We start from the raw sequence: 17591 nt of genomic DNA, 5'->3' as shown, positions 1-17591 counted from the left end.
GGAGATAGAACATATGGAACATAGGGTCCATTTTCTATAGTATGGAATCTCAGGATCCACACCTTCCAAGAAGACAGACATCCGACTCTTCTAGAGACTGAAGTTGTCTCTTATGAAATGGGGAGGTTTGGCAAGAGAGCCATTGTCCTGAAAGTGAGTGCTAGTGTTTTGTAAAGCCATTTGTAAATGAATAAATTATCTAGAGAAGAGAAGATAATAAGATGCCGATAAAATAACAAAACAATATAAAAATCAATGTCTGCTCTGATACCACTTGTTGGTCTCAGCCATATCTACAAGAGTTTATAGGTAACAGTTTGTAGAGGGGGGGATGAATACAAACACATAAACTTTCACTTTTAAAATTATATATTGATAAAGAAGGATAAATACAAATTTTACGGATTGTTTGCGGAAAAGAAAAAAATATATAAACAATCTAGAGGTACACACAAATATACTTAGCAAATAGAAAATATTTGCTGTAAGAAAGTAAGACATGGAAATGTGTTCTTCACTTGTTTAAAGTGGTTCTTTCTCTTTACAGAGAAAGTAGAGAGAGAGAGGTTTCTTCTTGGGTATGCTTCTTAGAATAAAAAAGACAAATTCTAATTGCATGTATTCAGAGTGAAGAGCACTCAACTATTTATACTCATTGCATTAAATGCAATTCAGAAGGTACACAATACGCGTCAAGCTTTTAGAGGAAAGCTTGTCGTTTGCTACAGTGAATAGTCATTTTGTCTATTCATGAGCAGACATCTTTTCATAGAGTTGGTGAGTACTAGAGTCAACTAATTGGCTCCATCTTGTATTGTGCTCTAGAAAAGGTATGGGTTTTCCTTAGTGTATGGAAGGACAAGACAAAAACAAACGTGCATTGTAAGCTTCATTTGATCGCTGAATGTTGGGATGACGTTGGAGGTCTTTTCAGTATTCGTTGAGGCTTGTGTCGTCTTCACACATATGCTGACTAGTTTGTAACCACTGAATGCCGCTTCAGATCACGAACGCACTAGTCTCTAATCTTTAGTTTATGTCTTTGACATTGCTGAAGGTTCTTTGGTGTGAGTTTTGTCATCTTGAAGTATAAAGTCACTGGAGAGTTATAATGCATGTTTCAGCAATCATTGAACAGACTCAGTGATGGTCGCCAAAACTGAATAAGCAGAAGCACTATACTTTGATAGGTAAAAAAGATTATCATCAAATCAATGAGAGAGGATCAACAACAAGTCTAAACCTATAGATGTTGGCCTCTTTGTGCCAATGCTGGCTATTGCAAATGGCTCTCCCTGCCTACCTTCTGTTTCTACTTCTTCTCTCTCCCAGGTGGTCATGACTGAGGCAAATCCCCCTCAGTCTATCCCAACCACCACCTCCATATTCTCTAAGAGGACTTCCTCTCAAGCCCATCTTGGTCCTTCATTGAGGGCCAAGAAAGCCAATAGGAGGCCAACCAAGTCGATGATTGTTACCTCTCAACAGGTTTCAGTCATTGAAACAAGCCTTATCCCTGAGTATCAATATAAGTTTTTTTTAAAAGTGAAAGCTGTTGTATTTGTATTCATCCCCCCTCCCTTCTACAATCTGTTACCTATAAACTCTTGTAGATCAACTGGGACCAACAAACAATCTAATTTTTAACATTAACGTAATATATTCCAAATCTTGTACAAATCTATAATAAAAATACGAGGTTACTAAAACCCAACAATAGTCGCTATCTCCAACATACGAAGGATGTCCCCCGGATTGATAAATCCTTCTCGTGCTTTTAATTAGCACTTGTCACTTCACAGTTCGCTAGTATCATTCCCAAGGAACTGATGTACATGCTGACAAAGAAAAAAGTTAGGTTTAACGCTAGTGAGTTCAAGCAGTTTTCATCAATTATATAAAACGGTAAAACGGAAAAAATATTATTTAAATCACAATTTTCAATATGAAATGTGTTTAGGATAAAAAGTGATATATTTTCCAAAATCCACCATTTTTCGTGACGAAAACCCTTTAATCAAAACACCTATCATACATAAAACTAAAACCTAATACTGACACGAAACACAAATAAGGATTAATATCCAAATACCAAAGACATGGATAAAACTTCATTATCCAAAACAATAATATATGGAGAAGATCCAATATACCATAAAATGTGATTACTCTCCAAACCCAAAACAATACCAAAATATGGATAATATATTATCCAAAAATAACACCTAACAGTGACAGGGGAGACCCGTATCCGTCGAAAGTGACGAGCATAAAGTAAGCCACACATCATTGTTATCAAGAAACACCTCACGATTCAATTGACCTTAACGCCTTATCCAAACGAATGACACCTCAAGGCTCGGCACACTTGGTGTCTACCTCTAAGGTAACACCTCAAGCTGTAGAATTCTTAGTGCTTACCCTTTTTGGTAGCACCTCAAGACTCAATAATCTTAGTGCATACTCTTTGGAGTAACACCTCAAGAATTATGTCCTTAGTGCCTACCCCTCACTGGTAGCACCTCAAGTCTCAAGTCCTTAGTGTCTACTCAACTAGGCCAAATGTCTCTAAACAAGGGTCCCGAAGTCTAACCCCCTAAATCCCTACACAACCACTAACAAAGGTTAACTCACATGCATGTAGATACAATGCATTGCGGTCTAAATTACATGACCCCGAATGAGTAACCAACACACTCAAAATATATAAGTTTACAAATAAATATGCCATAAATGCATGTAACTCCAAAAGCTCGATATAGAGCAATTAAATCGAACTAAAGTCCTCAAGACTCAATTAAGTCAAAACCAAGCCAAAAGATTAACAATTCAATTGACCATTAAATAAAAGTCATCACAACAATAAAAAAAGCATTTAATCGACATTTATGCAAATATATGCTCCAAATACATGATTAACTCAAAATCCATCAATTACTAGAATTTGGAACAAGTCGTTTTCCAATTAAAAACTATACCATTTATATTTCCAAAATATCCGTAGCATGACAATATGCGATTTTCAAAATGAGTGCACTAAAAATGCATTATCACCAAATAATTTCCTATTTATGAGATAAATCATTGAAAGAACCCACACTTGTGATTTATATAACAAATACTCAAAGATCCCAAATATATGCATTTTCAAGATGTATTAACCCAGATGTACCAAGTGTGTAAACTTCATCCAATACTTAACACATTTGATAAAATAGTAAGGAAAATATTTTAATACATCAAGATAGACATTTTTAGTATGTACAAAGTTTTCACAAAGCAACTTGAACTCACTTTACTAGATTTATGCTTAATTTAGGTTACCAATCCGAACCTTGAGCTTCATTTAAAGGAACTTGAGATCTACAAGCAATCTTTCAAATTCTAGCTCCAAAACTTCTCAAAAGATCTTCTCCACCTCAAAGAATCCAAAACCTAAGACAATGATGAAAGAAAATGTGTGGAGAATGAAGAACACTCAAAACAGGGAAGGGGATAAAGATCCTAAAGCGGGTTTTCAAGCCCTTAAACTCGTTTTGAGCACTGATTTGACTATCCAATTCACTTTTTCTTATAACTTACTATAGAATTCACTTCGTATCATTTCCTAACGACGGAACTTGATAAAAGAAGATTAAAATAGCAAGTGGAATATAAAGGCATGAAATCACCTAAAATTCTGAATGTTGCATGATTGTTTATTTATTACAAAAAATGTCCAAAAACTTTTTCATTTAAAATGTGAAAGTTTAATAATTTTTTCATTCAAAAAAAATAGTATAGTGACTTAAAAAATAATTTAATTACCTAATCTATACTACATTATAAAATATTTGACAAAAACTCTTAAAAATCATTTTTTGTATATAAACTACTGTTTATTGATGTATATTACTTAAAATTTTAACAAACTTATTTAAACTTCATTTTTGAATCCATGTAACTAACTACAGATAATAAAAATCAAATACATGATAAATATCTCATTTTAAATATATAAAAAAATATAAAAGATAATTACGATAATTATTGAGTTTTAACACTATACTTAATTATTATATTTGTAAAAAAATATATTATTAAATCAAAAATAAATTACTTCGTGATTGAACCTAAATTAAATTATAACAAAAAATAAATTAAATAAACTATATAAAAAACGAGAATTTTTAAATAGTAAATTTGATACTTTTTCCCAAATTTTTATGATATATTTAAATTTATATTTTATTTAAAAATAAAAATATTATTATTTTCTCAAACCATATAAAATCGTATTATCTTGACAAAAAATAAAATAAAATATTAAAATTAAGATGTATTTTATTGCATTACACAAATACTTTTTTTATAATCATTTAAATAAGATAATTGGTTGTGTTTTTTTAGAAAATTTTCGTTATCAATACGTACAATAGACTACAATAAACGAAGATAACAATTATGGACGGCGTCTCCTTTTTTAGTGTCATGTCCGAAATGGAAAGTTTGTGCGTCTACGGTTAATGTCACGCGGACTTCCTACCGCCAAACACAGCAAATCTGTGATTGCACAACGATGGCGATGAACCCACTTATTTTACCTTTCGCCACCGTTTCATCCGCCAACAACCACCTCTTCGCCTCCATCGACTTGGGGACCAACTCTTCCAAACTCCGTATTGTCCGAGCTGACCCTACAACCGGTCGATTTCTAACCCTCCAACGCCTCAAGGAACCCGTTGTTCTCGTCTCCGGTGGAAACACCACCGCCATATCCTACTCAGCCCAGCTCCGCGTCATCGAATCCCTTCGAAAGTTCCAGCACATCCTCCACTCCCTAAACGTCCCTTCCTCCCACCTCCGCCTCGTCGCCACTTCCGCCATCCGCGAATCCTCCAACCAATCTGAACTCGTACAACTCATCCGACAAAGGCTAGGTTTAGAAATCGACGTGGTATCGGGATATGAAGAAGCCCGCCTTACCTACCTTGGTGTCTTGCAGTTCCATCCGATTTACAATCACACAGTTCTTACAATCGATATCGGAGGGGGATCGACTGAATTTGTTATTGGATTTCAAGGTAAAGTTAAATTTGGTATTTCATTGAAACTAGGGCATGTAACTTTGACTCAAAGATTTGTTAGAAACAAGGCCACTGAGGCAATGAGAGAGCACATTAGGGATGTCGTTAAAGAATCAGGATTAATCGAAAATGTTTTGCAACATAAGATTGATATTGCTGTTGGTTCCTCTGGTTCCATCAGGATGATTGAAAAGGCAATTTTTATGGGTTATAGCAGTGATTTGGTGAATGAGATTGGTTTACTTGAAGGGTATAGGAGGGATTGGAAGTTCACAAGGGAAGAATTAAGGGGTCTTGTTGATAAGTTATGTGAGGAGGAGAGTGAGGTTGAGGGAGGTAAGGTGGACAATAGAAAAGGGTTTTTCAAAACAAGATCAGCATTTATTGTGGCCGCAGTGATTTTGTTGGAAGAGATATTTGGGTTGCTTGAGATTAAAGAAATGGAAGTCTCTGGTTATGCATTGGGAGAGGGTGTTATTGCTGAGAAATTAGCAGAGTTCTATGATGGATTTGATTTGAATGCAAACGCAAGGTGGCGATCGGTCTTGCGGCTTGCATCAAGGTTCAACAATAAGAAGAGGATGACCTCTGCGGCAGCTTGTGCTTCTATTGCACAGGTATTATTAAAGCTGGAAATTTTTAGGGTAAAATATAATGTATTAACTGATGTGAAATATGACGACAGGAGTAATTGGTTTTACAGGGAATTTTTGCAGGTTTAAGGAAGTGGAGTGAGATTGATGATAAGCGAAATCAACTTGTTTTATTGGATAACAAGGATCTTGAATATCTTGAAGCTGCTTGTTTGCTTCATAACATTGGGTTGGTGACTGGGAAAAAGGGCTACCATAAGCGATCATACCATATTATCATGGTATGTTTTCTTGATTCGTTGTTTAGTAGGAAGTATGTGGTTAAAGAAAATTTTCTTTGTTATAATCATATCAACTTATCAAGAAGAGAATGTGAGATAAATCTGTCATAATGCACAGGTGTGTGTACATGGAGATAGGCATACATGCATATAAAATCCGAGGAAGCAAGTGAAAATATAAGAAAAAGACCCCATATAATGACTGTCAAAGTCTTCTTCAAGTCATCTTAGGTGCTTAACATGATTACTCATTATTATGTTCTGACTTCAAAATTGGGTTACGTGAAACGCAAAAGCTCAATTGAACTTAAGTTAGGCAACGAACAAACAGGGTATCGATGGTTCCTTCCTTAAAAGTCAGTTTCTCAAATTACAATTGTAGGAATGCCACAATATTCTTCTTGAAGTATTGCCAGCATATTGATGGCCGTGACATTAGTCTTTTATCAAATATTATCTTCCTTTTTTAGTATTGGTGGTGGTAATTGCTGCTTGTTATTGTTTGTTACTGCAATAGAGTGTATCTGTGACATTGAGGAAGAAGTTGGTCCTAAATTGTGTCAACGTATGTTCATCAGTATGAGAAGTTTCTTTATTTATTTTATGAACTTAATCTAGTTTTGACTAAAAGAGTAGTGTTGAAAATTGTATATGTCAACGGAATGGGGAGCATCTTCATGGATATAGTACTGAAGAGGTTAAGGTACATTGCCTGCATTCTTATTTCATGTCATATTTATTGATGAATTATAAACATTCATTCAACCTGGGATATATGCTTTCTTCAGTTAATCGCATTGCTCGCAAGGCATCACAGAAAGAAATTCTTGCAACTTGATCATGATCCTCTAAGTGAATTCACAGAGGAGGTACTCTCTATGTTTAGTGAAAGAAGAGTCACTAATTTGATATAAACGCAAAACATTGACCTTTACCAAATATTTTTCCTGTACAGATGAAGCATAAGTTCAGAGTTCTTTGTATAATCATCCGTTTGTCTGCAGTTCTAAAGCAATATCAGTCTCTGAGCAGTCAAGACGTTGATTTATCACATTCTCTTGAAGGCTTCAAGTTGGTAAATAATCAATTATTGCAACTTTTGTCTACAGCTTATAGAAAGTCTGCCCACATACTCTAGGGAGATGCCACAAAGTCCTTTTAGTAGTGTGGATGCTGAAGTTATTATGTCCTAGAAAGGACATAGAATAATTCGATATATGGCATTTTCATATTTATCTTTTACAATTGTTTTTCTTTCTTTAGAATGGTTTCTTATAAAGAAATGCGAGGATAAAACCTAATATGAAACTTGACCTTCATATCATGTGTGTACTTTTAGTACAGTAATGATGGAGTCGTCTCAGAAAGCATGGAGCAACTTCTTCTTGTGGACTTGTTCAATGTGTACCTTGTGTTTTGTCATTTAGATCAGCTGTGAATGCACACAACATATAGCTGATTCATTAATAATCTCTCTCTACTTCACTTGTGAATATATATAATTTGGTTTTTATAGGACAGAAACTCTGGTGTAGTAAGTTCTGATTGCATGAATCTGTCTAAATGCTTTGATCAATATCAAAATCTATAGGTGATCAGGGACACTAGCGGAGCAAACATTGTTCAGTCTATACCAGCAGCCATTGATGTGGAATTGAGAGAAGAATTGGATCACTTTGAAAAGGTAATATTATCACAATTTGGTTTTGTCAATATGATTTGTCTACTAAACTATATTTCATGATCTCTCAGGTACTTGAGCAAAAGTTGTCTGTTGCAATCTTATCAAGCTCATCAGGATAGCCATGGAACATGAAGCTTTCAAAGGGAACTCTTCTAGTTTTGATCAGGTTTCCTGTTAATTGATCGTTTTTGTTTGAGAACCTTACAAATATCAAATATACATGGTACTTGCATAAAATAAAGTAACCTACTCCAACTGGCAATCACGTATTAAGTCCCTCAGTTTGCCTTTTAAATTATGTAAATTAAAATAAAATTTTGTAATTAAACTAATAAATGAATACCCGTAAATTTTAAATATTATCATTTTCAAGACATTCCAAAAAACAACTTCTCCACATATGTACGGATTACTCTAAGAAAACCAAAATCTTTTTGATAGGAACAAATTAATTTGGGTGGGAAAAGTGAAACAAATCAAAACTACATCTACCAAAGTTGATTCTAGCTTGTTATGTAAAATAGCGATGTCCTTAAAAGTCAACCCAATTGGATTCACTTTCTATAGAATATTTACAACAACAATTCAAATAAAATCTTACATTCAACTTATTAAAGAAAAGAGGAAAGTTTAAAAGAGAGAAATAACCTGTGTACGGATTACCCTAAGAAAACCAAAATCTTTAGATCAGTTTGGGCAGGAAAAGTGGAAACAAACTAAAATTACACTTACCAAAGTTAATTCTAGCTTCTTAGGTGAAAATGGCAATTTCAAGATTTTGGTTGAACAAAGGGCCCACTAATGCCGGTGCTATTGGTTTCATTATGTCTCACTGAATCCTCAGTAAACTAATTAGTAGACCTTTTGTCCAACCAAAATCTTGCAATCTGCATTTTCATCTAAGGAGTTAGAATTAACATTGGTGGGTGTACTTTTAGTTTGTTTCCACTAATCCTGCCTAAATTAATTTGTTTTCATCATAAAGATTTTGGTTTTCTTTATGGTAATTGTACACAGGATTCATTCTCAACAAAAAGATCCCACCCAAATCACCTCATGACACAACCTGTACGCCACTTAACGAGAAAAAAAAAACAATTACCCAAAAGCCCTGAGCCTTATTTTACTTATCTCATACCGGCAACCTTTAAACTATTAGGGCCCGTTTACCAAATGCTTACTTGAGTAAGTGCTTATCAAGTAACGTTACCTTATCAGATGAATATGGAAAGGACCATGAATCTTACCCGGTAAGAGCGAGGCAAGGACCTAGGGTCTTACCCGGTAAGTGAGGGCAATGATTCTTACCACGGTCAGCTCTTACCGGGTAATTTGTTGCATAGAAAGTCGTTTTTTGTTGACTAAAATCTTACCCTGTAAGTAAATGATAGTGTTGAATGTTAGCGCTAGATGCTTACCAGGTAAGTGTTTGGTAAACGGCCCCTAAAATAGCCTTGGCTCTCCTTGCATAAGTGAACCTGATCAAAATCCACAGGTTCTCTTTCTATCTCACCCTTCTTTTCTTTAATGGATTATGCGTATAGCAACAAAAGCTTTTATTCAGATTTGTTTCTGCAAGGAGGTTCAGTTGGGTTGAGTTTAAAATCAAGCAACTAGAATTGATTTCTTGATGCAGAAAAGCAACTAGAAAGGCATCATATGATCAACTTGCAGTGACGAAGTTGAAGGCTTCCAATGTTTCTGCTGTCTTGTTGAAAGGTTAACATTCTTTTGATTATGAATGTATCAAAACTAAATAACATTATTATTACGGAAGGAAGAATTCTTCATAGATCTCTGAAAAAGAAGATTAAAAGACAATATCTGCCATTAATTCCTTTGTTTGTCTTTTTCATTCCATCTATTTGTGTCGTTTTAATTTTTATGAATTTTTATTCATCATGGATATTGTCTCTTGCAGTTGAATGAACAACTGGAGTACAGTCGATTTTGAGACCGGAAAGCATACCGAATGGGGGCCCAGATGATTTCACCCAAGTCAAGCTCCGGTGTGCAGGTACCTTAAACTTCCGGAAACTAAGGGACCGTTTATCAGAACGCTTTGTAAGAGTCACCACTCTCACTAACCTTACCGGGTAATATTCTTGGCCATTAAAGTGGCATCATATGCAATAATCTTACCTGGTAAGCGCTTACCGATCAGAGTCGTCCCCATCTCTTACCGGGTAAAACTCCCATTCCTTGTCTTGCCTCTTACCAGGTAAGATTATTGCGATATTCATCTAGTAAGGTAAATGACCCAGTAAAGACTTACATGCTAAGCGTTTGATAAACGGTCCCTAACTGTTTATTTTATAACATACATACTATTAAATGTAGATTGAATTAATTTTTTAATGGTTGTTTTTCCAGGACATACCGTTGTATTTCGACCAGGAGTTTTTGATGAGCCCTTCAACAAACTTTTGCAATGTGATAGCCGACTATTCAACTGCAATCAAACCTCTCCATGCTCACAAGTTGGGAGGATCTACTCACTAGACAATTTATTGCTTTATGCTGATTGTGGTGCTTTCAGTATCATAAACAACTTAGAGCCATAGATTGTCTAATGACTAAATCCTCCTAACTTGTGAGCATGGACAGGATCTTGACTATGCAGTTGAATAGTCGGCTATCACATTGGTGCACCACAAGTAGCGCAGTACAATAGATTGTCTAGTGACTAGATCCTCCCAATACAATTCAGTCATTGATCTCATTGTCTTTTTTTTTTCAATATCACGCCATAAACATCATTTGTGCACAACTATCACATGTTTTGCAATAGAATTTTCCGGCAAATACGACCAAAATATACGGAATGTTTTGGAAGGAAACTTATCGTTATTTTCATTCCCTTTCCTTTCTTTTGTCTGCTAAAAAGTTTTAAGAAGACGAGTATTTTTACTTTCCATCATAAAAAAAAAAGTTTTCAGAACACAACATAAGAGATGAAAGAGGGTTTAGTGAAGGGAGAGGCGATCGAGATAAGTTTGTTACGCTAAATAAGAATTAAATCAAACTTGGTGACGGTTTGATCGATTTTATCCCATTTGAATTAATTGAATGAGTTGTGATTTACCCAAACTTCAATAACTATGTCCCAAGTCGCTTGAAGGTAGTTTGGTCATTTTCATTAAGACGATTTAGTCTTTTTCCTCCCTCCCTCCCTCCCTCAATCTTCAACAAGAAAAATTACAACAAATTCAGGCATTACCAGAACATTAATATACAAATTTATAGACATCAAAAACTTCATTCAAAAATGGTACAAACTCGCAAAACATCAGCTTCATTCAAAAAGCACCACGAGGTTCTCCAAGAATGTCGAACTCTTGTGTTTTCCGAATGCGGCTGAAGAATGGATACCATCAACATTTTTTCATCCATTGCTATTGGAAGAACAACTCTTGAAAATATGTCATCATCAACCTCCACAGACTGAGAGTTATGATTGAGATCAAAAAGATGATAAGCTTTCATTCCAACTAGAAACACTGAATTTGAATTTGCGTCTGGATTTTATGAGAGTTGATGCAAAGGCCAAGCAACCAAATGTTCTTAATTAAGCATAATCTGGAATCTTTCCATAAACCAATTCATATGAAGTTTTATCTTCAAGCAATTTAGGTGAGGTTCTGCTAAAGACATAAGGAGCTGAGAATTTACATCATTGAGAAGATGGTGCTTTCTTTCAACAACAGAATTTTGCTAACATGATTTTTGATGAATCACGCCTTTCTCTTTCATTAAATTCAAGCTCTTTGTTTTCATCTGTCACAGTCACATCATTTGCACACTGTATATCTAATCACATAACCATGAAGCGTCTAACACCGCTCAATGATATGTTTACTAAGCCTCAGCGTAGTTCTAAACTATGATGAACAAGATGAAGATGGCTTTAAAACCTTTGTTCTAATTTGTTTACGTGGAATGCAAATCTTTTAGCCATTTCTTGTGTACTGGAATATTGTACTTACAGATTGGGAGGTTGTACCCTTACATTCATAATCGCCTAAGATCCTATTTCCAATTTATTTTCTGTTTACAATCATTTCACCAATCATTTTCCTTTCATTATTGAAAAAAATTCAAACCAATCGACAAAATGAAAACATGGAGATGGTTTGAATTGTTCGGATTCCTAAGTAAAAAGCGTGGGCAGCCTGAATTTGACTGCATCTTCATTGTTGCAAAAACCAGGATTTGGAATTTGTATAATCCATTTTCAGATCTTCATCATGAGAAAGGACTAACGCCCCGTTTGGTTTGAAGGAATGGATTTGTGAGATTTGCATTTCAAATTCATTCCAATTCCAATTCCATTTTTGGTTTGTTGGATTGTCCGGATTTTAAAATTGAGGCAATTAATGAACCAAAGGAGATAGATGGGTGGGATATTATTAGTTGGCGTTGACGGTGGATTTATATATGAACCGGATATTAAGTTAGATGTTTTTTAGTTTTAAGTTTTAATGTATTTGATGGCTCGAACTTTAGATTAAGAGTTTGTACATAAAATTATTATATTTAAAAACATGAAAAATATCAAAAATACTCCTCATGTGACTGACAAATGACCGTTAGCCTATGTTCCCCAAACCAAAGCAAAATGCAAACCCCAGGGGCATCAATGTAGTTATTGAAGCTGAGGGAGGAGAACCAAAGTTTTGGTAAACTACAAGGACTAAAATTGTAATTCACTTTAATTAAACAATGACCAAAATGCAAGTGTTTAAAACCTTGAAGAATGGCTCAACTGCAATTCCTGAAAACTATTTCAGGGGCTTAATTAAAGTATGTGTTAAAGAAGCGCGGGAAGGTTTTCACTTCACTGGAGAAAGAGAAAGAGAAAGAAAAAGAATGGAGAATCTGGAGATTGAAAAAGCAAGGTTGATAAGTTTGGCTCTTGAGTTTGGATTCGATGAAGAATCTGCTCGCGTTTGCTTAGATCGTCTTGTTGATCTCTACGGTGATCCTTAAACCCTTAACTAAATAATATATGTTTGCTTCCTTCACTTTAAACCCTAGAAATGGATTACTGTGATTCGTATATTACTTACTTCTATTTGCGTGATTTCGTGTTAACGTTTTTTAGCCGTTAATTTGAATGCTGTTTGATAAACGATGAATGAAATCTTCATGTCTTGTTATTGTCCGTGATTTCTTGGCCAATGGAGAACATACCCTTAGTATTGATTGTAGCAAGTGTTTGTTTTTAGTGATTTTTTATGCACTCTATTGTGTTTATAGCTTTTAGTTTGATTTTCTAAAAACATCGTTTTCATTTTTCTACTTATTATGTGCAAAGAATATTAGTTTGCTTACATGTTTCTCTTTATTATTCCTGAGGGAAAAAAGCTGGTGATGTCAAAATTATTGGCAAAGTCTGTGGGTAGTCTTTATTCTAGGTTAAGATTTAATGTGTTTGGGCTTTCAAGTATAAGCACTTGGTTCATAACTTATGTCTAGTGGTGTGAAACATAGGACTAATAAGTTCACTTTCACTGCAACGTATATAAGCAGGACAACCCCACATGTGGACCTCAGCAATCTTCCTTTTTCTTCCCTTCTATTAGATATCCAACATCAGCTACACTATCAAGCATTGAGCATATGTTTTATTAAAGGCCTATTCCAAGTCTTCCTACATGTTTACCATGAACCTCCAATAACTGCGGACTCTTTTGTGATGATAGCTTTGGTTTGGAGGCTTGGGCTGGAGCTAGCTAGTTGGACTAGAAGCTAGTTATTCTGGTCTACTTGTTTCATAGAAGAATTGGGTTGGGAGGAAAAATTTGTTCCTTGTTATAATATATCTGCTCCTCTTGAAGGTCTTATCCAAAGCAGAAAACCTCTCATTTTTTGTTCTTTACACTTCTGGCATTCTGAATTTTTCCATAAACTATGGAGCAGACTTTTGAAACCTAGAACTAAGATGGGGCAAATTTAATGAGTTAATATTCCTAATGTATTGTGTAGGCAATGATGGACGGGACTTTATCACTGTCGACTACTGCGGTGATGATTTTCTTGCATCACTTGCTGAAACTATGCAAGGTAGCGAGGACTGGGATGATTTACAAGCTTTGGAGACTGAGGCTTGTGGAACCCTGGAAGACCTGTTTAATGAGGATTCAGTGAGACATAATGAAACCAATAGCAATGGCATTGGTAGACCTTTTGTACATGTACTAAAGGAGTCCCCGGAAGTTCAGAAACATCAAAACTTGATGCATCTGGATTCTACAAGTGAAGATGAAGACCCAGACTTTAATATCTCAAGCAAGAAGGATACAAAATCTACATACTCCTCATCTTGTAATAAAACCAGCCAGAGGCTCCCACGTTTAGATAAAAGCACTTCAAAAAACAAGGTGAAAGATTCGTGGTTTATCATATCTTTGAGCATTATGTATATGGTTAACACTTTTTTAATGTTCCAACTGTTTGGGGGCCATATCAGAAAGTGTATTTATTATGCGTCTGGCTTAGTTGTTGTAGGCAAACTACTTATAGTTATGATTCAAGAACTTGGTACTTCTGCAGAATCATAACAACCAAAAAATATTCTTATGACAAAGACCACAATTGGGAGGGTTTGGTTGACGAAATATTACTGTAAAGTCTGTAATTAGGTTTTCTAGAACAGGGTAGGTTTCTAGAGAAACTTATTTACCATGTAGGTGCATGTACGTTGATTTTTTGGTACCTTTTGTAGGATGGCAAGAGCAAAACTATACAAACTTCAGTTTTATCGTTTTTCGGTGAGAAGACTTGCTCCCCGGCATCAAATGATGGACATGGAACTCTTAGCTATGAAGAGTTGAAGTCACTAGATGATCTTGAACTGGCAAACGTCGTGATATTTGGTAATACGGTATTTCGTCCCTTGCAGCATCAAGCTTGTAAAGCATTTGTGGAGAAGCGTGATTGCTTTGTTCTTATGCCCACGGGTGGTGGTAAAAGTCTATGTTACCAGGTTATATATATATGTTTATCTATTTCTCTGTGTGATAATTTCCTTTTGTTATCTTATTTTGACGATCAGCAAATGGCTTGGCCAAAACTACAAACCTTAAATTGATTTGAGGTTCACTGGTGATCCTGTTTTAGCTCTTGAGTTTGCAAACATTCTGATCTGTATTTCTTAAAGAAGCTGCTGGAAATGTGTGTTCTTCCTTTGGATAAGCTTTACTTTCATGGAAACACAAGTTGGTTCTTTTCTTTGTGCTTGTAAACACAAACACGTCTTGCTATATATAAAATAAATTGTTTCCCCATATTTAGTTGTTTTGTTCTTTTGCCAACCCAAAGCTAGAAGAGGTAAAGAAAAGCCAAGCACTTGACCAACATATATCAAGTCTGATAGGACAATAGGAAATGTAGCCGAGTGGTCAAGAAAAGAAAGTTGTATTGCTTCCATTTCTTTAACTTCATTTGTAAACCACCCATTCTTACTTCTGACTTCCCTTCTATTTCACTTTATAAGCAGCCTTCATAATGCATGTTCTTTGCTTATCATGCAGCTACCTGCAACGATGCAGCCAGGAGTTACCATTGTTATCTCTCCTCTACTTTCTCTCATCCAGGACCAGATAATCACTCTGAACCTCAAGTTTGGAGTACCATCAACTTTTTTAAATTCACAACAAAGTACTTCCCAAGCAAACGTTGTACTCCAAGAGTTGAGGCAAGACCGTTATTAGGATCTATCATTAAAACCTCTAAATTCGGTTTACGAGACCAAAAGTTGTTTTCCTAGTCTCTTTCACTGTTAGTGATTACTTATTCTTATGACTACTTTTGGACAAATATTTCTACTTTCTGGTATATGACTTGGCTGGTCAAGTAATTATATCTATGGAGCATGACAAACAAAATAAATTTCTTCATGTTTTAGGAGAGAGAAACCATCATGCAAGCTCTTGTATGTTACCCCTGAAAGGATTGCTGGGAACTTGCCATTTCAAGACACCTTAAAATCTCTGCATCGGAAGGTTTGCTTCTAGATATGTAGAAGATAGGTCACACCAAAGATTTAGAAAGCATAATATTACAGGATGTTGGGTTGTGAACGCTGTCAACTGTTTTACAGGGACAGCTAGCTGGATTTGTTGTTGATGAAGCACATTGTGTGAGGTATGGCCTCTGTTTTATTATACTTGTGCTCATGAAGTCTTTTCAACTTGATTCATCGACAGTCTTTCTTGTCATAATAAGAAACCACTATTTATCACTGTTGTGTTTTGTGGTGCCCTTTTTAGCCAATGGGGACATGATTTCCGTCCAGATTATAGAGTATTGGGGTGTCTAAAGCAGAACTTTCCAGATGTTCCTGTGATGGCGTTGACTGCAACTGCAACGGATGCAGTTCGTAAGGTATTCCTCATCATGTGGTTTATGTTTACTATTAGATGCACCGTTGATCTTTTAATGCCTATTGTTCTATGCAGGATATCTTGAAAGCTTTAAGAATCCCAAATGCTCTTGTTTTAGAGACAAGCTTTGACAGACCAAACTTGAAGTATCAAGTGATTGAGAAAAGTAAAGAGCCTCTAAAGCAGCTTGGAAAGCTACTGTCAGACCGATTCAAAAATGCCTCTGGGATCGTGTACTGCCTTTCAAAAAACGAATGTGTGGAAGTTTCAAAGTTTCTAAATGACAAGTGTAAGATCAAAACAGTATATTACCATGCTGGTTTGTCTGCTCGTCAGAGAATTGCTGTTCAACAAAAATGGCACTCAGGGGAGATGCATGTGGTGTGTGCCACCATTGCCTTTGGCATGGGAATAGACAAGCCTGATGTCGTAAGTGCATTAATTTGGTATAAATGCATGCTGCTTTTTAAATCTAACGTTTTCGAACATTTGCTTTCAGCGGTTTGTGATTCACAATACACTGTCCAAGTCTATTGAAAGCTACTATCAGGAATCTGGAAGGGGTGGAAGAGATAGTCTGCCTTCAGAATGCATTGCTTTATATCAAAAGAAGGATTTTAGCAGAGTTGTGTGCATGTTACGAAGTGGAGGCCGAAAAAAAGAAGGTTTCAAGACGGCAATGGATCAAGCTCGGAAAATGCAACAGTACTGTGAACAGAGAGTAAGCCTTGTGTTGAATCCATGCCCCATGATTACTTGTTTCTGAAAATGAGTTTAAAATTTGTGTGTTTGCAGGAAAAATGTCGTAGACAGATGTTACTGGAGCACTTTGGGGAATCATTTAATCCAAGAGTATGCAAAAATGGATCTAATCCTTGCGATAATTGTCTCAACTCATCTTTATGATCAAATATTTATCACGGTGAGTTAACAAACTGCCGATTCAGTCTTGTTCCTTAAAATTAATCTTAAGATTAGATCTGAGCCTTTTAAACTCTTTATTTTGGGTTACTTTCACTTTCAATGAAGAATTCAAAATTACATATCATATCCCTTATTTTTTTATTTTACTCCCTTATCATATTAACATAAATAATCGTAAAATGAATTTAAAAAATAAGTTTCATTTTTTACAAATTATACCATTATAATCGTCTCGTCAATATTTTCAAATTGAGCAGAATAATATTAAATATCATGGATACCTATAATTTAATTTGGTTTATATTCATACATTTTCATTATTCTATACTATCTATATCTATAGTCTATACTATATAAAAAGAAACTATATACTATATAAAAAGAAAAAGGAGTTATAGTTAGTTTTGAATTTTTAAAAGGTATAAATTTTTATGTTAGATGTATAAGTTTTGGAGCAGCTTGTAATGACTCAAGATTTGAGTTATCTTGAAATTTTATGAATAGTGAGACTTTTTTAAAATATATGAAAACCAACTTTCCACACCCCTGATCCATGTGTTTCAAAGATCAAATTATTTTTAAATTTTAGTTTACACTTTCCACCCTTTTAATTTAGTTGAGTAAATTACGTTTTTAGTCCTTGTGGTTTCAAAGTT

The 17591-nt window shown here is 35.2% G+C and overlaps 2 protein-coding genes across 6 annotated transcripts; both read left to right on the top strand.

Moving 5' to 3' along the window:
* Positions 1-4508: 4508 nt before the first annotated feature.
* LOC112504817 (exopolyphosphatase) lies at positions 4509-10529 on the top strand. 5 transcript variants are annotated; one of them, XR_003068278.1, is made up of 10 exons: positions 4509-5063; positions 5463-5683; positions 5770-5940; positions 6602-6643; positions 6729-6809; positions 6896-7015; positions 7532-7624; positions 7693-7790; positions 9261-9343; positions 9546-10529. XR_003068278.1 is itself a non-coding variant. In XM_025108783.1 (8 exons), the coding sequence occupies exons 1-7, from the start codon at positions 4559-4561 to the stop codon at positions 7741-7743; spliced, it is 1683 nt and encodes a 560-aa protein (XP_024964551.1). In that variant the 5' UTR covers positions 4509-4558; the 3' UTR covers positions 7744-7790; positions 9546-10529. The 5 variants fall into 5 exon arrangements, 1 of the variants encoding a protein (XP_024964551.1); XR_003068273.1 differs by having other exon boundaries at positions 4509-5683; positions 9546-9641; positions 9998-10529; XR_003068272.1 differs by having other exon boundaries at positions 4509-5683.
* A 1895-nt stretch (positions 10530-12424) lies between these two features.
* On the top strand, positions 12425-16919 carry LOC112507555 (ATP-dependent DNA helicase Q-like 1). Its single transcript, XM_025112194.1, has 10 exons — positions 12425-12602; positions 13613-14007; positions 14352-14612; positions 15160-15323; positions 15534-15630; positions 15729-15772; positions 15898-16012; positions 16087-16440; positions 16511-16732; positions 16807-16919. Exons 1-10 carry the CDS (start codon positions 12494-12496, stop codon positions 16915-16917), a joined length of 1872 nt encoding a protein of 623 aa, XP_024967962.1. The 5' UTR covers positions 12425-12493; the 3' UTR covers positions 16918-16919.
* The last annotated feature ends 672 nt before the right edge of the window (positions 16920-17591 follow it).

The sequence above is a fragment of the Cynara cardunculus genome (genome assembly GCF_001531365.2).
Source record: "Cynara cardunculus var. scolymus isolate 2C chromosome LG 2, CcrdV1, whole genome shotgun sequence".
Taxonomy (NCBI): domain Eukaryota; kingdom Viridiplantae; phylum Streptophyta; class Magnoliopsida; order Asterales; family Asteraceae; genus Cynara; species Cynara cardunculus.
This window is presented reverse-complemented; position numbering and strand designations above follow the sequence as displayed.